The 23,946-nt window shown below is 34.9% G+C and overlaps 1 protein-coding gene across 1 annotated transcript in view; it reads left to right on the top strand.

The window, feature by feature from the left end:
- Positions 1 to 16,258, top strand: part of CSN3 (COP9 signalosome subunit 3) — a 28,778-nt gene extending 12,520 nt beyond the window's left edge. Inside the window, exons 10-15 of the mRNA XM_076475128.1 lie at positions 182 to 283; positions 2,617 to 2,688; positions 3,028 to 3,114; positions 4,414 to 4,527; positions 6,308 to 6,388; positions 15,740 to 16,258. Of these exons, the coding sequence (XP_076331243.1) occupies positions 182 to 283; positions 2,617 to 2,688; positions 3,028 to 3,114; positions 4,414 to 4,527; positions 6,308 to 6,388; positions 15,740 to 15,820 (537 nt within the window). The 3' untranslated portion in view covers positions 15,821 to 16,258. The remainder of the gene's footprint in view (positions 1 to 181; positions 284 to 2,616; positions 2,689 to 3,027; positions 3,115 to 4,413; positions 4,528 to 6,307; positions 6,389 to 15,739) is intronic.
- Positions 16,259 to 23,946: the final 7,688 nt, after the last annotated feature.

The raw sequence follows: 23,946 nt of genomic DNA on the forward strand, positions 1-23,946 counted from the left end.
TCATCAACTTCATTAACTGAGATTCAAATTCTAGGGTTACTCATCACCGTCATTGACTAAAGTTTGAATTCTAAGGACACTGATCACCATCTTTAACTAAGATTTGAAATTTGTGGTCACTTATCACCATTTGTAACTGAGGTTTCAACTGTAGGATAATAAACTTTTGTATGATTTCTAGCCACTGAGTCAAGCTTATCATGACCTTGCTACTGCATATACGACAAACAACCCAGATGAAATTAGAACTGTGATCAACAAGCATACTGACACATTTACAAGGGTAAGGTCTCTGCTGTACCTGTTTTTTTCTACCTCATGTTAGAAGTAAGTGAAAGCTATATTGTTGTAATTTTTTTGTAGATCAAAAACTAACTTATTCTTCAACAAAACTTTCATGTTATGGTAATATTGACTGTAAGGATGTTTAAAAAACAAAATAGTGAACACAAACATTGAACTGCCAACTTCATGTGATTGTTTAAGTCGTAAAAACCTTTTATCTTTGACGAAAAAAATAACTTCAAGTTTACACTAAATGTAAATTAATGTAGCAATTGCAAAAGTGTGGATACCTCAATTGAAGTATCTTTTTGGGAGAGGACAAACATTTAGGATAGAATCAACAGAGTAATAATGCAATATGAAAATTTAATATAGTTTTCATCAATGAATATAATAAATAATTACTACAACACACAGCTTTTAATGTGCATCTGTGTATTTTATTTTGTCACTCTGACTCATTTAAAAAAGAAATGAGGTATGCATGAACCATATTTATTTAAAGGTGGTGATGGTGGGTGACAAAAAGTTAGGACATGGTGAATTAATGAAAGTAGTCGATGTATTTCATTTCATTCTTCTTTTGAGAATTTTGAAAATGTGACAAGAATAAACAACTTCACTGAATCTGAAATAATGACACTCTTTAGTAGTTTAGTGTAAAAGTGAAATAATTTATATACATCCCTAAAGCTTGTGACTTTTGTGTGTTAAATGAATTATCCTTCCTTCAATAGTTATTGGATAAACTTACTATTACCTATGGGGTTTTGAGTCCTTTTAACAAATATATATGGTTTGTTATTTTTATTAATAGCATCAAAGTACTCATGTTCACAGTGGGGAATTAACAGTCCTTTATGATTCATAGAGGCCTCAGTATACCAAACAAACTTCTCCATTATTACCAGATCCTTTAATAGCTAACTGTTTATAAGATACCTGAAAACATGTGCCACTTTTGGTTTTGCTAACTTATGAGTGAGGGTACAAACACAGTTTCACACATAGGTCTCCACTGATTGTTAGAGAACAAGGAACACAGAAACTAATTTCACATTCATATTCAATATCAATAAAAATCTGTTTTTAGACCCACCATCATGTCTGAGTTTCAACCCTTATTTTTATTCCTGTGGTAAGGGAATTATGTCATATATATATATATATATATATAAAAGGATTCCCTAGTCCGCCTGCTGTGTTTGGTCCTGCTAGCTCCAAAACTGTAGGATGAATTTATAGACAAGCTTCTTTGCCGGTCATCTCTAAATACGTCGTGTTTAGAATGAGATGTTATCCACAAAAAGCTGTAATTTTTAGTTTAGGATATACTGGAAGTTTTATCTGAAACTTAATTATGAAATATATTTGCATAAAATATCCCATATCTTCATTGTTGCATAATATTAATAATGTATTAAAAATGGTTTTAATAACTAAGAATAACTTAGTTATCTTGTCACATAGTCACTTTTCAAACAGTTCTGTGTATTCAGTCTGTTAATTATTTCTTTATTTATAAGTGTCCTTTCCATGATTACCTTCTCTTTGCACCAGTGTTTGTAGGACTATAACATTTCACTAGTTGCACTTGCTGGTGATGCTTGAATTTTTTATTAAGCCCTTAATAATCTCATAAGGCCATAGATATTCTTACTAAATCCTTCATAATATTACCAAACCCTGTTAAGTTTAATTAAACCTGGATAGTCTTACTAAATCCTTGATAACTTTACTAAACTCTGGTAAATTTAATTAAACCTGCATAGTCTCACTAGATTCTTGTTAATCTCTCTTAACTTTGGTAAATTTAGTTAAACCTGCATAGTCTCACTAAATCCTTAATGATTTTACTGAACTCTGGTAAATTTTATTAAACCTGCATAGTCTCAATAAATCCTTGATAACTTTATTAGACTGTGATTAATATCAAAAAACCTGTAAAACCTCTGGGTGATTTCAGTTAATGTTAATATGTTTCTAAATTATGGGTAATTTTACTTGTAATAAATTTTACTTCAGCCTCGATAATCTTATTAAATTGTAGTTAAAGATTTATCTACATAATCAAATCTCATTAATTTCTGAGCTGTGATTGGCTGTATGTTTGCAGAATTATTGGTAAGTTTCAGTTATTTAATTACAAAAATAGTATTTTCTATTTTATTATATGTACATAATGTAACTTTGTTGGACTAGTAAAAGGTATGAATCTTCAATTAACGATTTTGTAGCACTGCATTATTGTGTAAAGTTTAAAGAATGTAGATCAAGCATAAGTTTGACTAATATATAATATATACAAATAAACTTGTGTGTTTTTATCAGGACAGTAACATGGGCTTGGTTAAGCAGTGTTTATCCTCCCTTTATAAAAAGAACATTCAACGTCTTACAAAGGTGAGTTTAAAATACATTAAAACCTGCTGTTAAAGTTAAATTTGTATCTTTCTTTTACTGGCAATTTCTTTTTGTATGAGTTTAAAAATTCATTTTATTATCATAGTAAAATTAAATTGCTTTGCCATTAATTGTTGCAGAAATTGCAATGCAAACCAGGTATTTTTTAGTTTGACTGTAATAAGAAGGCATATATTGACATAAGGATCTTCTTACTTTTTTAATTATTATTAGTTTTTGATAATATCCTCAATTAATAAGACATTATTGAATATTACTAATATCAAGATAAAGAGACCATGAAGAGTAAATGTTTAATCTATTTTCTTTTTATCACAGACTTTTCTGACACTTTCCTTAACAGACATGGCAAATAGAGTGCAGCTCTCAGGACCTAAAGAAGCAGAAAAATACATTTTACACATGGTAATAACAGTTAGTATAATTCTATGTATACAATCAGTAAACTCTTGAATATAAGGTATGTAATATATAATAATTAAACTATTAATAAACAGGAGTAGGATTATGTTTAATATATAAACAGGAGTAGGATTATGTTTAATATATAAACAGGAGTAGGATTATGTTTAATATATAAACAGGAGTAGGATTATGTTTAATATATAAACAGGAGTAGGATTATGTTTAATATATAAACAGGAGTAGGATTATGTTTAATATATCAACAGGAGTAGGATTATGTTTAATATACCAACAGGAGTAGGATTATGTTTAATATACACTATGTCAATATGCTATTTCTAAATGCCTACTACATTTTTCCAATTCAGTGGTAGAAGAAGACATTTGTTACCTGATATTAACTTGTTCAATACTGAAATGTATTTCATTACATACCATCTATAAATTTCTTCTTACATTACACCAAAAGTTAAAATTTTGATGTGTTGAAGATAATATTGGCATTTTGTTATTTAAACCTACTTTCTTTTTTAGAAGTTTGTATCCTTAAAGAACACAAGTTGTAACCATTTTATTCTTTACAAGCTTACACATGCCACTACTCTACTCAGAAATCTTTGTTTTATTCACACAGTTCTCACTTTCTTAATATTATTTTATTTTTGGCAAATATATTTGTTGTTTTACATTTGTCTTTTTCTTATAATTTTTTGTATGCCATAACTAGTGACCTATTTTGGTAATTTCAGGCTACACTTCTATATAAGTTGTATACTTTGGAAATAAATACTGCTTTTTAATATGAGCATGGAAAGTTTTTATTGGTAAAAAGGAAAATGTTAAGATTTCCCAATTACAAAGGTATTTTTTAATTCTAAGAACTTGTAAGAGAAAGCAGAGAAGATTATATAATAATGTTTCACTATGTCAACTGTCTCTATCTTTTGTATCAAATGTTGACAAGGTCTTTTAATTGGTTGGGCCATGACAAAAATAGTAGTGCTCAAGGTACATTAAGTGAAATATAACATAGACCTAAAATTCACCTACTTGGATTAGGGGAAGTTTATTCCTAATGCTGGAGAGAACTCAAAACTTTCCATGAATGTGAATGTATTGCACATTACAGTACAGTGTTTATTTGACTTGTCACGCTTATCTCAAGCATACACTTTTTTCCTTTGTAAACTGAAAACAAAACTAAAAACATATTATGACACATAATCATATTTAATAGTGCATATCATAATACTTCTTTCTTGAATTATTTACAACATGGAATAATTCTTTTCTTCTCAGATCGAAGATGGAGAAATCTTTGCTTCAATTAATCAGAAGGATGGAATGGTTGTGTTTCTGGACAGCCCTGAGAAGTACAACAGCCCGAGTATGTTTAAACGACTGGAAGAAGAGGTAAAAGACAGCACTAAAATTGTTTTATTAAAGTGCTATATACATTGTAAATAAATATTTAATGTCTGTTTTGTGTAACAGAAAGTATGTTCAGCAAGTTTGTGAGATATGTTAACCCTTTTTAGACCACCTTCCTAGTTATTAAAACAAAGCTTGCATATGTTAAATGTTAGGCTTCACTAAATAAAAGCTAACAAATGAGAAGTTCTTGCAGATTAAAAGTTCATTGTGTTCTTATAAAAATCTTTACAGGAAATACATTTAGGAAAGGAACAGGATTTTTTTATTTATTAACTGAATGTATTGCTTGAACATTTATCAGGGATTTTTTTTATATCGTACGAGTTATGTAGTAAATAGTCTTGACTAACAGATTTAAGATTCCTAGCCTTGACGTTTTTGTTTTTTACACTGTAATCATCTTCTGTTAAATAATCATTTAATGTGTTTCATGGAAGACCAGTTTCCAAACCACAACAAATTTCTAAGTGATATTGTTGATAGAAAATTATATAGAATTTATAGTATACATAAAGTACTTATAGTTTTAAAAGTTAGCATATAATACATTATAAAATCATTTTATATTTTTGCAAATTTTTAAAAATTATTTATAAATTCACCTCAACTCATTAGTTTTATTATATTTAATACATTTTAGAAGTATATAAATGCATGACATTATGCATTATAATACAAGACATGGAAAAGGTCTAAAATTAGAATAATTTGTGTTTTACTGAACCAATCTCAAATATGTGATGAAAATACCAATTACATTTTTATATTTTCTTAAAGAGAGATTGTATTTTTAACAAGAATAATGCAGGATTTTTTTTCTTTCAAAATAGTATATGACTGTTATTATAGTAAATGCTTAAAAGATATTTTTTTACAATCATATCAAAATGAATTGATCTCTGTAGTGGTTATAGTATATGCAAAACAAGGAGTCATGATTTATGTGTTACATCACATTTGTTACATTGAAACAAAGCTCTAAATATCTTCCATGTATGTTATAATCATTACTTAAGAAATAAAAAGTGATTTCTCATTGTTTTATGGTAGTTCAAATTAAAGCTAAGTGTGACTTTCGTAGTTCATGATGTTATAAAAACACATAGTTTCAAGAAGTCTTGATAGAAATGAATTAGAAAGATGGAACTTTTGAAAGCACTCAGGTTATAGGGTTTGTACTTTTTCTTTCATAGTTTACATGTTTTTAACAAATTTTAAAAATTTATGGCTAAGGGGATGTTCGAGCCTTGCCATGCTCTCCCCCTTTGTTTCACACATCTTTGCATTGTGTTTTTTTTTTTTCCAACCTGTTTCTCCAGTGTAGTAGTAAAATAAATAAATGCAAGGAACATGAAAAAAAAATCAAATGCAAATGAACATGTAATTAAACAACCACCCAAATATATAAAGGTTGTAAAAATATTGTAAGTAGACAAAACCTGAACAAAATAAACACTGAATTATTAAAAATAAAACAAAAACATTTTGTAAATAATACAAAATTAAATTTGTATTAAACTGTTTATATAAAAAATAGAGATGGAGCTAGTATTAACTTCAGGTTATTTGTTTGCATAATTTGAATGTTGAGTGATCATGTTTAACTGTTACCACACAATGTTTTGTTGCCAAATAAATCTACTACTACAAAAAACAACAGCTGTTTCAAAAACTGTATACATCATTGATAATCAAATGAATACCTTTTTTGAAGAAAGTGTGTTGGAAGGTTAATTATTGTATATCATGTTTTGTATAGATGAAGAAATGCATTCAGCTGGATGAAAAGTTAAAACAGATGGATCAAGATATTGCTGTCAACCGTAAATATGTGCAAAAGGTATAGACAACTTCTCTGTACTAATGCTTGATGTATAAATATTTTTTCAATATATTTTCTGTGATTGAAATTCCCTGATTCACTCAAATAATAATTGTCTGAACAAAAATAAAAATGCAGGTTCCCTCAGTAGCTCAGCAGTAATCTGCAAATGTATACACCAAAAATAAGGTTTTGATACCTCTTGTGGGCACAACATAGATAGCCCATTGTGTAGTTTTGTGCTTAGCTATGGACAAATGAACAAATCTGAATGTATTTTCAGTATGTTACTATTATTAAAAACTCAGAAAATTTTGTGAAAAGAATTTCAATTTCTATCCTTGTATAAATGGGGAAAAAACAACTGTTATTAGATTTCATGTAACTTGAACAAAAACATGGTTATGAAAGTCAAACATTCAAATTATGATCATTTCAAGATCCCCTTGGTGTGGATTCCTGTACGTGGTGAGGGGACCTCCCAGGGAAGGTTCTGGTCTTTCAGTTTATCTCCTCTGGGATCTAAACATCTACCAATGTGTTTGCCGTGCATGGTGACCTGTGAAGGGGAGGAGAGGATCCTGGTGATTGAGGGGTCCAACCCTAACACACCACTTTAGCCTTGTATTCCTGTAGATGGGTGGCCTCCCCAGAGTCATTCATCTTGTCCATTTGAGCTAGGGTCAACCAAGTACCAGTGTTTGATGCTCTCAACAAGTGTTGTGAACATTGTATCTGATGTTGGTATTTGGGTATAGTGCTCACGAAACCCTGGTATTGCTGCAGTGTTCTTGTTTGACATTGTAGTGCATCCCCTCGTTGGGCTCCATGGTGGGTGGACTCAGTAGGCACCGAAATTTTCTTTTTTTATTATGGATCCTCCAAATAAAAAATTAAATAAAATAGTGAAAAAACAGTCCATAGTTAAATGACCGCATCTTGAAAACTGAGCAGCAATATTCAACATCTGTAACACATGTTGTACTTCATTTTCTTGTACCACAGTTCTCTTTCACACAAATTTTTGGGCAGATGTCTCCCTTTTTCATTCAGAAGGGACTAGAGAGACTTACTGACTCTCCAAAGTCAATCAGAAAGCTTTACTCTGGTGACATATTGGTGGAAACATCCACACCTCAACACAGCGAACTTCTCTTACATTGAAAGGCAATTAGGAATATATCTATTGAGGTTACGCCTCATGATACTTTGAATTTGTCATGAAGAGTTATTGTTGAGAGCGATTTGAAGAACATCCCCGAGTGAGAGATTCTCTCTGGTTTTTCCACCCAAGGAGTTTCTGCAGTAAGGCATATCTCCACTCGCAAAGATGGAATTATGATGCCGACCAGTATCCTCATTCTGACATTTACATATCTGCCACCATCAAGGCAGGGTATCTTAATTGCAGGGTGCGGCCATACATTCCAAACCCTCTCCGATGTTTCCAGTGTCACCAGTTCAGTCACCCAAAGACGTCATGTCATGGTTCCCTAACGTGTGCTTGTTGTGGCGGCAAGGACCACGATACCTGTGAGTGTGACACGGACCCTCATTGCATCATTGCAATGGCTCTTACTCGTCCTACTTTCATTGTTGCCCTAAATGGTTGGAAGAAAAGGAGGTGCAGCATTTGAAAACGATTCAAAACATTACTTACCCTGAGGCTCGGAAGTTGCTGTCCACAACTTCATCTCAGGCATATGCTGCTGCAGTTCGTTCCAATACTACAGTGGGAGTGCAGACAGATCTATCTGTGCCTTCAAAAGAATTGTTCTCAAAACAAATGAAAAGTCTTTTGACCTCCATGGTTTAAAAAGTTGATGAATCAACTTCAACACCCATCTCTGTTCCTTTACATACATTCCAACAAATCCCAAGATCCACTTCCTTTAGTTCCAGGTACAGGCATTTCCTCGAATACATCTTCTTCTCCTACCACAAGATGCAAAACAATCATTCGTTCATGTCCTCAGTCACTGGAATCCACTTTCAACAGCAAAGACTTGCGCAATCAACCCAGGGCAGGATCCATGGTGGTTGATAGATCTTCCTCGAATAAAAACAGTAACGAAAAAGATGTAGTCGTAAACAGAAGGGTTTTTCACCCAATTTGCCTACACATAAGTAAAAATGGCCACCTTGATACAATGGAACTGTCGAGGTTTATGTTCTAATCTGGCTGACATCAAAACACTGATTGCTTCCTACCATCCTGTATGCCTTTCTTTACAGGAAACATTTCTGAAACCTGCCAATACAGTCACCTTTCAGTGGTTTTCTTTGTACAGAAATGACAGGCCTTATGATGGACGAGTGCTTGGAGGGGGTGGCACTATTGACTGATCAGCATATGCCTACCCTGTCTTTGCCACTTGGCACACCCTTGGAGGCCATAGCCATCTGTGTTTCCTTGGGTCATACCATCACTATTTGTTCTCTCTCCCTGTTGCCTAGAAAGACATTATTAATCAGACCTTGATGCTCTCACTGAACAGTTGCTGTCTCCCTTTTCAATCCTGGAAGACTTTAATGGACATCATCCCCTCTGGGAAAGTGCTGATATTGATAGGAGGGGATGCTCTGTAGAGTGTATGCTCTCTGATCACAACCTTTCTCTTTTCAATATTGGTTCTTCTTCTTATTTTCATGCACCTAGACCAGGGGTTCCCAACCAGTGGGTCACGACCCCCCAGGGGGTCGCAAAGCCTTGGCAGGGGAGTCACGAAGCCTTGGCAGGGGAGTCGCGTAGCCTTGTTAGAAGTAGCGTGGGATAACATTAATTTTATTTCATCAATTACATTTTCATGCTCTTACATTTTTTTGTTTCGGTGCAAAGCAAAACGTGTGCTACGTTAGTTCAGTGTCATTAGGTGATATTATGGTTGTATGTATGCATGCCTGTGTGAATGTGTATGTGTCTGCAACTGTATGTATGTGTGTACTAGTGAGTAGCGAGTATGTGAGTGCACACACATGCACGTATGCTTGTGTATCTGTTTAGCTGTGATTAAGTGTGTGTGTGTTCGCTGTCGACACGTGAGTCACATGTCCGTTGCTGATTGGTGGATGACGAATCGCGCGCGCGACTGGCCACGCTCCCTTCCCTCCCAATACTTACCCCATCATTACTCTACCTACACCCCCCACAAGTAGTCAGTGTAAGATCTACAGTTGCCAAAGCGTTCATTATTCAACATTTTTATTTTATTTTAACAAGGAGATAAGTAAGCAGTAGAGGTGAGTTGTGTCCATGGCTAAACGGCGCAGATACTCAGAATGATGCCTCAACATTGGCTTCACCACTGTGCTCGCCAACGACAGCATCGAGAAACCACAGTGTGTTTTGTGCCATACTGTCCTGAGTGCAGAGTCAATGAAACCATCAAAACTCAAGTGTCATGTCGAGACAAAACATCCAGAACACGCAAAGAAGGGTTTGGATTTCTTCAAACGGCATGAACGGTGTCTTAAAAGCCAAAGAATTGATAGAAGTGGGTCGTTTCAGCAGCAGAGTGCAGCCGTAGTGGAAGCTTCATATGAGATTGCATTCAAAATTGCTAAACAAAAAAAGCCTCACACGATTGGAGAAACACTTCTTAAACCCTGCATGATGAAAGCAGTAAATCTTATTCTTGGAGAAGCCAGTGCAAAGAAGATGCAGCAAGTATCCCTGTCAAATAATACTATACAGAGGGCGCATTTCTAAAATGTCTATGGATGTGAAGGAACAGGTTTTGACTGAAATCAAGGGTTCCCCTTTGTTCTCCTTTCAGCTCGACGAGTCAACAGATGTAAGTTCATGTTCTCAGTTGCTTGTCTTCGTGAGATACATTAATTCAGGTGACATCAAAGACGAATTCTTATTCTGCAGTGTACTTGAAACCACAACAAAAGCTGATGATGTCATGGAAAAAGTTTCAACTTTTTTTCAAGACGAAGATCTTCAATGGGAAAACGTGTGTGGGGTTTTTACGGATGGGGCACTGGCTATGCTGGGATCGAAATCAGGATTCCAGTCGAGAGTGAAGAAGCTAGCATCTCAAGCAAAGGGCATCCACTGCATGATTGACCGATATGCTCTCGCCAGTAAGACTCTCCCTGCCTCTCTGCAGGAAGTGCTTTAATCTGTAATCAAAATTGTAAATTATGTGAAGACTCAAGCACTCAACACTCGCCTATTCAAAGAACTATGCAAAGACATGAATGCTGACCACGAAGTCCTTCTCTTCTACACAGCAGTACGTTGGTTGTCGCAAGGAAACGTTATTAATCGTGTCTTTGAAATGAAAGATGAAATAAAGCTATTCCTGAAGACTCAAGAAAGGAAAGATCTTGTAGCTCACTTCGAAGATGAAGCATGGAATAAAATGGTTTGCACCTAGCCGACATTTTTGACCAGCTGAACAAGCTCAATTTGAAGCTTCAAGGAAGGGAAACACATGTTCTCCTTTTCAAGATAGTCTTCGAGCCTTTGTTTCCAAACTGCAGAACTGGCGTCGGAAAACCAATCTTGGAAACATCGCTATGTTTGAAAAACTTTGTGGAGTGATGGATGAGTCTCAGATCCAACTGGATCAGTTCCTCAAGGATGAGATTACCGAACATCTTCAGTCTCTAGAAAAGAAGTCGAGTGTTACTTCCCTGAGCTATCACAGGAACAGGAGGCCCTGGTAAGGAACCCATTTTGTACTGAACTTGATGTATCCAGCATCCCAGATGATATCCGAGATGAATTTCTGGATCTAAGGAACGACTCTTCAGCTCGTGATCTCTTCAAGGTGAAATCCGTGACTCAGTTCTGGTGCGCTATGTATCAGTCATACTCCAAAGTCAGCATGATAGCTTTACGTGTCCTTGTTCCATTTGCTTCTACTTACTTGTGTGAGGCAAGATTTTCCACTCTTGTCAATATAAAAACAAAGAATAGGAACAGATTGGATGTTGGAGATGACATGAGACTGGCTCTAACAAACGCTCGGCCACAAATTTCAAAGCTTGCTGCTGAAATGCAACATCAGGCATCTCACTAGCTGGGTTGGATAGCTGTTCAAACCTAAGTTAATATTATTTTAAGAAATATATGTTCTTTTTGTGAATTCAGGTTGGACCAATGTGATTTAATTTGCTAATAAATAATTACAGAATTTTTAAATATTTTTTTTAGACGTTTCTTTCCCTCTCCTTCACAGAAAATAAAAGAAAAATTAAGCTGCTGATAGTAAGCCCTAAGTAGGGGGTCACATGGGTTTCAAACTTTTAGGTAAGGGGTCGCGAGTGCCAAAAGGTTGGGAACCCCTGACCTAGACAGTTCTTTACTGCTATTGATCTCTCAGTTTGCTCTCCTTCACTATTCTCCCAATTTTCATGGAGGGTTAACAATAATCCATGAGACAGCAATCATGTTCCTACAATTTTGAGAGACTGACCATAGTCAATGCCACCCGACCCATGTGCCCTGGTGGAATCTGGATCACACAAACTGGCCCTCTTTCATTACTCTCACAGAACTTGATCTTGCCATTAAGCCATCAGTAGACGACTATGTGGCAGCAGTAACTGTCTGTATTATACAAGCAGCTGCTCAATGTATTCCTAAAACCTCGACAAGTTTTCCACGATATCCTCGTCCGTGGTGGAATCCTGCCTGCCACATGGCATGGAAGGCTCAAAAATAGGCCTGGGATACTTTCTGTAGATATCCCACACTCTTGAACTGCATAGATTTCCAGCAGACCCATGCATGTGCTCAGTGGGTAAGACGTCAAAGTCAGAAGGAATCTTGGATTAAGTTCACAACTAGCATATCTTTTACCACCAGTTCAAAAGTCATATGGGACAAGATTTGAAAGGTCAGTGGGCGATATAATTCTGTCCCCCTCTCGATCTTGCTCTCTGATGGCCAAGAAGTAGCTGATACCTGGAACATCACCAATATCCTAAGTGAAAGTTTTTGGCAGGTATCTAGCATTTCTGCTTCTTCCTCCACCTTCTTTGCCATCAAGACTTAGGCAGAGCAATCACCTCTTTCCTTTCGAGTTGATTGTCTCTTTGAGTATAATTGTCCCTTTACACTGGTAGAACTCAAACTGGCCTTTCATTGATCTGGCAGTACATCAGTTGGACCTGATGATATACACTATGAAATGCTGTGCTATCTATCTCCTGCTTCTCTTGCTATTATTCTGATTTTTTTTGACAGGATCTGGCAGGAGAATTTTTTTCCAGATGCCTGGCATCATGCTATTTTCCTACCTTTCTCTCAGCCTGTGAATCTGCCAGAACCTCAGCCTTAAAGATGCTGGACCCCATTCATCATCAAGGACTTCGGCTCTGCACTGGGGCTTTCCATGCTTCCCCAGCTCAGAGCTTATACATAGAATCTCATGAGCCTTCTTTGCACTTCTGCTATTTGCAACTGTCTTTACTACTTTGTTCCTTACCAAAGCATCCCACCTGGGGTTGTGTTTTTCTTCCTCGGTTGGCTATACTTTTCAGAACAGACGATCTGCCGTTGTTCCTTTTGGCCTTCATATCCAGGCACAATTGGATGAATTGGGTCTGTCCTTGGATAACACTGCTGTATCCACTGGTGAGCTCATCCCACCATGATTTCTTACAGTCCCCAAATGTTACCTATCTAAAGCAGACACTCGTAATTGGTAATATTTATTTGCTGTTATTTGCTGAACATCTTTCAAACCATCCTTCCATTCCTATTTATACGGATGGTTCAAAATCAGGTGACTGTGTGGGTTCTGCCATGGTTTGTCGTGGTTTGGTGGTTGTGCACAGAATCCTCTCTTCAGCTTCTGTGTTCACTGCTGAACTGTATGCCATTTTTCTTGCCCTGGATCACTTAGAAGCTAAGCAGTACTCAAACTGCACTATTTATTCTGACTCACTTAGTTCTCTGGAATTGCTTCATGTTAGTTCACACCCTGTTCTTGCCAATATTCAAAACTGTCTGGCCCATTTCTTTTTAACATCTACTTCTATCCAGTTTTTATGGATACTGGGCCACGCTGGTATTTGAGGTAACAAGCTTGCTGACACCACAGCTAAGTCTATCTACTCTGGCACTATCATTGCTGTGCCTGTTCCATAAATGGACTATGGTCCTGTATTCAAGGCTTGGCTTCATGCCAGCTGGCAGTCGACTTGGAGTGAGCAACATGAAAACAAGCTTTTTCCAATTTAAACCCTATACTGGACTTTGGCCGTCTTGCTTCCGTGAGGATCGGAAAGAGGAAGTTATTCTAACTAGACTACACATTGGTCACAGTTTTCTAACTCTTCGTTTTCTTTTATCCAGAACTGATACACCAATGTGTTGTCTGTGTAACACTCAGGTCACAATAAGCCACATTTTACTTTCTTGTCATTGTTACAATTCACAATGATGGCACCATTTTAAACATGTCCTGTCCCAAGATTTGTCCATAATGTTAGACAGTATTATTGGTGATGGTGACGCTGTCCACCTTGGAAATGTTTTTAGTTTTTTAAAGGCCATTAATCTTTTTAATGTCATTTAAGTTTTTTTAATTTATACATTAGACCTTTTTTAATGTGATTCCCTTTTAAGAATCACAGTCCATCTAGTTTGATTTGAAATTAGAAAATGGCCATAACATCAAATAACTTGGAACCAGGACTGGAAAGGCCAACTTCAGGTAACTGATGGTTTTTGTACTTACCTGTTAGTCTTCCTGGCGAGTTATGCTACAGAAGTCCTTTACAACTTGAATTACTGTAGTTTTTCTCTTGATGTTGTAGACTAGATATAAACATTGGTTTTATGCTGTTTATTTATTTTTTTAACTTTGTTTTGTTTTACCTTAATTTCCTTTTATGAATTTTACTGAATTTACTTTTACCTTTTTATGGGACGTTTGGTACAGATAGCCTAGCTGCTTTGTGCCATAAAACATCAAATCAACCAACCAACCAATCATTTCAAGATTATTTAAGTATTTCAAATACCAGGTTTAGTATTTGCAACAGTATAATACAGGGTGAATCAAAATGGATTTGTCTTTCAGTTAAATATCTTCTATGTTGATAACATTTAATTTTCAGCATTGAAGTTAATTTATGTATTTATGTACTTTCAACCCTGCATCAGAGAAGTGTCTTTAATCCTTAAATGGTGGCCATCATCAACTGATACTGATACCTACAATATTCCTGCTGTTTAAGGGATAAAATTTATTCATTTCTTTAAATGCATTGTTTGTTCTCCACAACCTGTTAGGTGTAGTTTTGATAAAATATTTAAAAAAAATACTTCACATTATGAAAGATAAAAGCATTAATTCACTTTATGAGTATATTAAGATCCTCTTAATGTTACATTATACCATTAAAATTATACATTATTACTTCAGTGATCATCTCTTATACAGGCTTGTTTATAATAAAGAAAGTAAGGAGTATATTAGCAGTGTACAAGGTTTATTTAGAATGATCATTGTAAAATGCACCAAATAAAACAAATGGAAGATTCTGGTAATTTGACTCATCAGTATGTTCTTGCTTGATTTGAAATTTTTCAATTGTTTGTCTTCTATATAGATAGATACAAGGTGTATTCAACTTACACAGTTCAGAAAAAGCTTAAAATTTTTTTGAGATTCTTAACCTCTGTATCTCAGAACAGCTGATATGGGTATTAACACTATTTTTGATAAGGAGAAAACAACGTTTCAACCTTCCTAGGTCATCTTCGGATTAAGAAAGAGTTTGCAAGTGACCATTGCCAGACACGTCTTAAATATGTTATTTTTTTCTAAATAATAATAATGCCATATTGTTACCTCTTAAACTTTGCACAATGTGCAATATTTCACTGGGAAAGTTTTAGGTTAAGTCTTAAATGATAATAACAACTTGAATATAGTTTAGTGAAGACTGCTGTTAGTTAGTATTACATTAGTCTAACCCATGGTTGGTTTATCTCAAGTGAAGATTTGATGTGCTCATAGAGAAGCATATGATAATGAAAACAAACTCAGAATTGTATTGTATATTTGCTAGTGTTTTTGTAGATTGTTATAAATAGGTAGTAACAATTGAAACAATTAACCACTTGCATGAGTGGTCTGCCCCCTTCTTTGTTAAGAGCCTGAAAGAAATAAAAGATTACACTTTGAAAGCACTAAAACCTATGGCTTTTTTTTTTCTTTCTAATAAATCTCTTTCAGACAGGTTTCAAAAGAGATATTGTGTTTCAGTGTTAACAAATAATTTTAGTTACTTCTGAGGTAGGAAAAGTGTTGAATGAAATGTACTTACTGATCTCCACTAGTTATTTTAATATTAAACAGTTTTCAAAGAAGAAATGTACTAATGAAAAACTATTTCCAGAGTTCTGGAGTTCAAGAAGATGACTTACCTGGCACCTCCACACCTGTGGGTAGCAGTAAAGTTCCAACATATTCCATGTAATCAGAATCCACTTTCACGTGTTTCATCAGGTTGAAACTAACACAAAGCTTGTTTAACATGTGCTTTCAAAGTGTAGAATATGCATGAACTGTCATGAAAATGTAGTTATGCAGAACATACACTTTACAATAACACTTGTTGTTTTTTGTTTTCTGATAAGAAAACATGATTGAAAGAAGAGAATTTAAAAATAATCTAACTTATAAAATCCTGGAGTGTACATTTGATTCCTTTTTTTATTTTCAAGATTTCTTCTATCTCGTGAAATTTATTCAAATATATATCCAGCAACCTATTTTTTTGATGCTGTTTGTTCATAGTGTTGTTGATATGCAATGATGAATACAGCTCGAGCATTCCTCACCTAAGTTTATTTCCAACGTCTTTTATGATAAATCTGTAAAATAAAAATAAACATTCAAGGCGTGTCAAAGGAAAGGATCTTTTTATTAGAATTTTCCATGAAAACATATCTAAGTTGTTTTACAGAAAAAAAAAAAGGATAGGAAACATGGATAAGTGTAGTCTATCTACACTGTAGAATGATTGTTTTCATTGCACAAATATGACATTAAATTATTATTTATTAAATATAGTAAATGTGCAATATATCAAATCATAAACTAAGCAGTTTCTAGACTTGGAATTTATTTATGTTGCTTTTGTTAGATATCTAACCTGCACAATATTTGTGGCTTTGTTCTGTAGATAAAAAGTCCCCCCCCAAGGGCTTTTCTACAGAATATTTTTGAATGTCCACTCTTTAATTGGACAAGATTCATTTTACCTACCTTCTCATTAGTCTAATACTTCTGTCATGACTGTTATTGAATACAACAATTTTACATGAATTAGTTACATAATTATTCCTATACACAGGAATTATAACAAACATTAGTTTTGATTTATAGTATTCAAAGTTAGTTCAACTTAACAAAATTAGAAGTAAATATTGTGGAATATTGTCTTCTGTTTATAGTTCGATGTTCAAGAACCCTGATAATTTTCCCAGTCTGTATAAAAGAATTTAGTATGATGTTAATGTATTTTCATTTCTTGCTACTGTAAATTCACTGGCGTGTTTAAAATTTTATTGGGTATGGACATTGTATCAGTATCTCTTCAAGATAAAAAAAAAAAAAAAGTCACAAGATAATTATTTTCTACATCCTTATATATTTATTTGCTGATTTCGTTTCTTCATCAAAATGTCAACTTTAGTGAATAAGAGATGAAGCAGTAGCCTAACTTATTATTTGGTTCAGTACTCTGACCATTTCACTAAATTCATTGCTCATCAATGCTGACTGGAGAGTCCAGCAAATAAATAAAGTAAGCCTCGTATATAGTGGCATAATGTAAGCAGGTTTGTTTGGTTTAAATCTATAGTTCTTTACTGGTCACTAACCAAAGATATTTTAACATAAGACATACCATTACACTTCATTGTGATAACACATGAACTTGTACATCTTAACCAAAGAACTTTATATATTATTAATATATTCAGTTGCAATCACTTTAAGTATTCACCGGAAAACGTTATTTCTGATCAGGGTACATGGGATACTAGAAACAGCAAAAATGTGTCTATAAAAATTCATAAAGAGTGTAGTTGATGAATTACAAACAGAACACGTACTACAGTGTAACGTTTGATATTACTAATGCTATCTAACTAACATGGATATTTCTTTTATCATATGTATTGAACTGTTTACAAGTTTACATTAGTAACAATATAACAGTTTATTCTACTTCATCAGACACTGTTTTTCAGTGAACTTGATATTGCAAGCAGGAAAAGTAGAACTTTAAACTTTGGATAAATTTATCTATATGTGGAAATATTTTAAGTAAAATTCATAAATTTCATTTGATAATATGTTAATATTAAGAATGTATGCTACCAGTATTAATTAGTGCACTATCTGGTAAAATGCTTTAGTAACTCTTTTGTTCTGTAGAAAAATAAGTTTACTCCAGGCATTGGTTCATTAAGAATGTTAGCAGAGCATTTTTAAATATAGAATACCTGTTGTAAACGTTGGAGCTATAAAAGATAATATAAAAAAAGTGTTACAGACGTTAGTCAAAAAATGCCACAAGAAACTTTTAATCCTGGACCAGACCTGGTGGAAGCATTTGATCAATTAAATATTTAAAGAATACTTTGGAACCTTGAGAAACATTCACTTATAAAGAACAATGGCAGTATCAGACATGAAAAAAAAAACAATAGCAATCATTAAACCTTTAGAGCCATTATTAATTTTGAAAGTGGAGAAAGTGTGTTCCAAAATTTGGAAAAAAAATTTCTTTGATTTTTTTTTTTTTTTTTAATTTTGTGCAAAGCTACTTGAGGGCTATCAGCACTAGCTGTCCCTAATTTAGCAGTGTAAGGCTAGAGGGAAGGCAGATCATGACCATCCACTGCCAACTCTTGGGCTACTCTTTTACCAATAAACAGCCGGATTGACCGTCACCCCCACGGCCGAAAGGGTGAGCATGTTTGGTGTGACGGGTATTCGAACCCACAACCCTTGGATTACGGGCCGAGTTCCTTAAACATCTGGTCATGCCAGGTGGATGAATGCATTGAACCTAGAGAATATTTTATACAAGCATTGCGTATAAAAGAATGGTGTCAAAATATTTTGGACTTATCAAATCTGTTGCAAGCTTTGGAAGAAGATTAGTTTGTAGGCACTTAATGTAAAATCTATCATCAAAATACTGAAGAAACTGTTGGCCAGATATTGTATTCAGGACACAATAATCTTTGGATTACAGAAGTCACCGAGGTAGATGAAAACCAGTAATAGATTTTCAACCATGAAGAAAGCCATCTAATAACCATTATTGAAGAGAATGTAGAAATTGTTGCAGGCATTGGATCAAGGACATGCTGACAGAACAGCTTATAGAAGTCATTGAGCTAGATGACAACCAGTAACCTGAGGGTTACAGGTCTGAATCCCTGTCACACCAAACATGCTCGCCCTTTCAGCAGTGAGGGCGTTATAAAGTGACGGTCAGTCCCAGTATTTGTTGATAAAAGAGTAGCCCAAGAGTTGACAATGGGTAGTGATGACTAGCTGCCTTCCCTTTGGTCTTACACTGCTAAATTAGGGATCGCTAGTGTAGATAGCCCTCGTGTAGCTTTGCGTAAAAAAAAAAAAAAAAAAGAGACCAAACAATCAGTAATAGACTGAACCATAAAATAGCCATCTGTTAACCATTAATCAAGAGAAGGCCAGAAGTAGATACAGAACCTGGAGGAAAACATATTTCAGAAAGCTTTTAGAATACATAAGACTCTTTGAAAGCAAACTGAAAATCGCAAAGAAAGCTGGTATATAGCTTTGGACTTTGAAGCATTTAGTATTAGACATTTAACACGAGTCCTTCGCGAAACCAAATATGCATTGGAAGGATTTAGTTTCAAGCATTGATAAGATATATAATATTTCAATAAATTGTTTGTAACATTCTAAAAAGGCAATGATTTTGTTTGAAACGTGTAGGTGAGAAAGTAATTTGATCAAAGTTCTGGGCAAGTTTTCCACATGGAAAGCTTATTGTCAGGTTATAATACAATATCATGGCTGAGAAACGTGATTGTGTGATACCGAAAGTGCTGTTTAGAGGTAACTGATATTTAACAACTATATTTTAAGCTATTACTCAAGTATTGTTTGTTTTTGAATTTCGCACAAAGCTACTCGAGGGCTATCTGTGCTAGCCGTCCCTAATTTAGCAGTGTAAGACTAGAGGGAAGGCAGCTAGTCATCACCACCCACAGCCAACTCTTGGGCTACTCTTTTACTAGCGAATAGTGGGATTGACCGTCACATTATGACGCCCCCACGGCTGAAAGGGCGAGCATTTTTGGCGCGACGGGGACTAGAACCCGCGACCCTCAGATTACGAGTCGCACGCCTTAACATGCTTGGCCATGCCGGGCCCTTATAACGTTTCATTTATTTTTTTGCGTATCCGAGTTCAACATGTACTTTGTCTACGAACACTTTTTCTATGTGTATGCAGAGTGTAATGCTGGTGCTGTGTGTAATATGAACATAGGTTTCGGTTTTGATTTATTTTTGTAGTAAACGTGTAGGCCTGGCATGGCCAAGCGCGTAAGGCGTGCGACTCGTAATCTGAGGGTCGCGGGTTCGCGCCCGCGTCGCGCTAAACATGCTCGCCCTCCCAGCCGTGGGGGCGTATAATGTTACGGTCAATCCCACTATTCGTTGGTAAAAGAGTAGCCCAAGAGTTGGCGGTGGGTGGTGATGACTAGCTGCCTTCCCTCTAGTCTTACACTGCAAAATTAGGGATGGCTAGCACAGATAGCCCTCGAGTAGCTTTGTGCGAAATTCCAAAACAAACAAACAAACAAATAGTAAACGTGTAACTTCAGGTCGTATCTGAAATATGTTGAACCTTTATAACAATCTCAGAATAAGATATATACCGAGTCGGTAGACAGCAAATACAATATTATAAAATCAACTGTCGTCCATCCAGATTAGGTACGTATAGATAAATTAAAGTTCAATGCCTTCTAATCTACGCATTTCCAAGATATAGTTTCACATAGATTTTAACTTCTTGGAAATCATGAAGTTGATCAGAGTTAATGAGCTATTTCAAAACAATACTAGTCTTCGCTTTTACCCATAAGTTCTTAAATTAGACATTTTTTTCCTTTTTTTTTTTTAAAGTATTTTAAGGTGAATACTATATACCTGTTTACGACAATATTTCATGTTGAGTAACGTGGCATAAATAAAATTGTCGTACACGAAATTTCAAGAAGAAAAAAACGGTTCAACCAGAAGTCGGGAGTCAGATTTGAGAAAACTGTCGTAATGTTTAAAACGTATTACCCTTTAGGATTATTACTAGAAACATGTCTGTTATCACTGGCGGATTTAAGGTTGCGTGGGCCTTATATCCCATCTAATTTTACATAAAATTATCAATGGGTCTCCATTAAAACCATGGCCCGTGGGGCTATGCCCCTACCTAAATACGCCACTGTATGTTACTAGGGTATGTTTCATCTTAAGCCTTAATTACCTAAGGAACTAAAGTTAAGTAAGTGATATTCCTGCTCAGGAAGTAATAAATGGGGCGTAGTCGTTGAACTCGTACTCCATTGTTTCGTTGTACGAGTTACTTAATTATGTTAGGCTTAAATTATTATTTTTTCATATACTGCACATTTACAGAATCTCGAGGTTTTACGTGTTGTACCACAAAGTAAATTGCTCAATAACACCAGGTAACTTCTAGCCCTTCCCGTGAAAAAAACAAACAAACAAAAATCAACAACAACAAAAGAAACCTTTAATAACGCGTATATTTTGCTTGCAAAGAGGACGGATAACATATAGCTGAACGAGTTTTAAAGGACTGAACAAGATAAAATCAAGACATCCTATGTTAGTGTGCACGTGGCTCAAATACGTCGTATCATCACTGGAAGTAGTAGCTTAAACCCGTACTTTTTAAGACGTTTGGTTTTTGGAATTTCGCACAAAGCTACTCGAGGGCTATCTGTGCTAGCCGCCCCTAATTTAGCAGTGTAAGACTAGAGGGAAGGCAGCTAGTCATCACCACCCACCGCCAACTCTCGGGCTACTCTTTTACCAGGGAATAGTGGGATTGACCGTCACATTATAATGCCCCCACGGCTGGGAGGGCGGGCAAGTTTGGCGCGACTCGGGCGCGAACCCGCGACCCTCAGATTATGAAGCGCGCGCCTTAACGCGCTAGGCCATGCCAGGCCCACACTTTTTAAGACACTGCTTATTTTGTAACAAGATTATTTTTATAATCAATTTCACGTGGCCAAGAATTGTGTTTAATGTTATTATAGAGAGGCAAGAAATTAACGAATGAATATAAATTCAAGATATACAAAATTTAATATATTTTTTATCATTTTAAAATGAATGGCTTTGAATGTTTAGGATCTCGATCTGCACAATTCGCTTATTTCAAGGTTCTATACACACTAGTTTTCAAGTTGCAGATATAAATATTATTATTGTAACATACTGTGTTGTTGGGCAGGTTCTTTCGCACTGCTTAATAAAAATAACGTCAAGTCCAGGTCGCATAACAATGACAAATGCATTTATTTCTTCAATAAACATGTGCTACAAGTACATTCATTTGTACTATTGGTCAAATTTCATATATAACTTTTCAACATAAATTAAAACTAATATAGGCTTGCCTTCAGAAACTATTTCCTTACATAGCTAATCGATCGATAAACAAATTCATAACTCAGTAACACGATAGCTTACAGAATATGTTTTATGACATAATACTTTCTTTGAATAGTCACTGAACACTTTACTCCTTTTATATCATAACCTACCTATTTCCAAATACCACGCGATACTTTCAGATTATTATCATATGTAGCAGCTCTCTCTAGAAAGCATATAAATGGAAACATTAAAAATATACCTTACAGTTTTATTTCTGATTTAAAGGCATGGATGGAATTTCAAACCATAATGTAGAAGGGGGAAGCCTGATTTCACTGTATATATTATTATTTCTCACTGAAGAAGAAAGTAGGGATAAACACCTTTATCCTCGTAATCCTACTTATAGCTAAAAGTATAGTAAAACTCTGATAAAATGGGGACTTGTACCACTCTTTAAAGCTCTATCAGTCGAAGAATCCAGGGTAAGCGAAAATAAATTGGTGTAGTTAGTATATATTTGGTACTTTTAAGATTACCAGTTCTTTCTTTGTCAGTTATGGACCAAAGGACCAGGTCAGAGATTACAAAAGTTCATATATAGTCATACATAATTCAGAACTGCTGACCACAGAAAGACAACTTTCCAATAGACTATTTTTAAATACACAGCAGGATTTCCTATGAGGAATAGAATGCCTTGACAGCTTTAAAAGTGCAGAATATGTTTGGTGATAAATATAGAGCTGAAGACAGAGACTATGAGCATATGTACTACATTCAAGTTGCTGATTTATGCAATAGTGAAAACGCAATAAGAAAGGAAGGCAAAGTTTTTTTGTCAAATGAAGGAGTATGTTAATAACAGTGAAACTTATACATTCATGTAGTTTAATGTATTTAATTATTTGTACAATTTCATTCTTTAGGAAATGTGTTACGCTGTTGGGTAGATTATTTTGATTTACTTGGTATAAGCAATGTCACTTCCAATCTAGGTAACGACAATTAATTTATTTCTTCAGTAAGTGAATAACGGTTATATAGGCTATGTTTATTTGTAGGTCTAACTTAAAACAAAATGGTTCAAATAATCTTCAACAAATCTTCCAAAACTTAGCATGCCCCTACCTTACTAACAACTAAACTTACTTGTATAATTTCAGTCACAGAAACACTAACCTTCATTGCAGAACTTGCACCAAACTGAATCAATAATTATTCATTAATTCAATTATTCGTTTTTTTTTTTAATTTCGTGCAAAGCTACACGAGGGTTATCTGTACTAGCCGTCCCTAATTTAATGGTGTAAGACTAGAGGGAAGGTAGCTAGTCATCACCACCCACCGTCAATTTTTGGGCTACTCTTTTACCAATGAATAGTTGGATTGACCATCACATTATAACGCCCACATGGCTGAAAGGGCGAGCATGTTTGGTGCGACGGGGATTTGAACCCGCGACCCTTAGATCACGAGTCGAACGCCTTAACCCACCTGGCCATGCCGGGCCCTCTTATTCATAAATCTATTATTATTTGTACATACTACACGAAATGTCATCATCATTACGTAACGACATTCGCCCTCTGTCACACAATTACCTAAATTAAAATTATAGCTTTCAACAAGATGTAAAGAAACTCTAATGGGCGAATGGTTATAAAACTAATTACATTTTTATAGTAGTTGGAGATTTAAAAATTTCACTTCAGAAATTATTAAGAGTGCCAAAACTTGCAAACAAATTTTTGTTTTGTAATTGACCTTATAGTTATTAAACATTGGTTAATTTCGTTTTTTAACTTAGATGAAATTTTGTGCATAAGATGGGAGAAACACTCCAAAAGTTTAAAATATCTTAAAACGGTTTTGACACCATCCAGTTGTTACTAA

The sequence above is a fragment of the Tachypleus tridentatus genome, chromosome 13 (assembly GCF_004210375.1).
Source record: "Tachypleus tridentatus isolate NWPU-2018 chromosome 13, ASM421037v1, whole genome shotgun sequence".
NCBI lineage: Eukaryota > Metazoa > Arthropoda > Merostomata > Xiphosura > Limulidae > Tachypleus > Tachypleus tridentatus.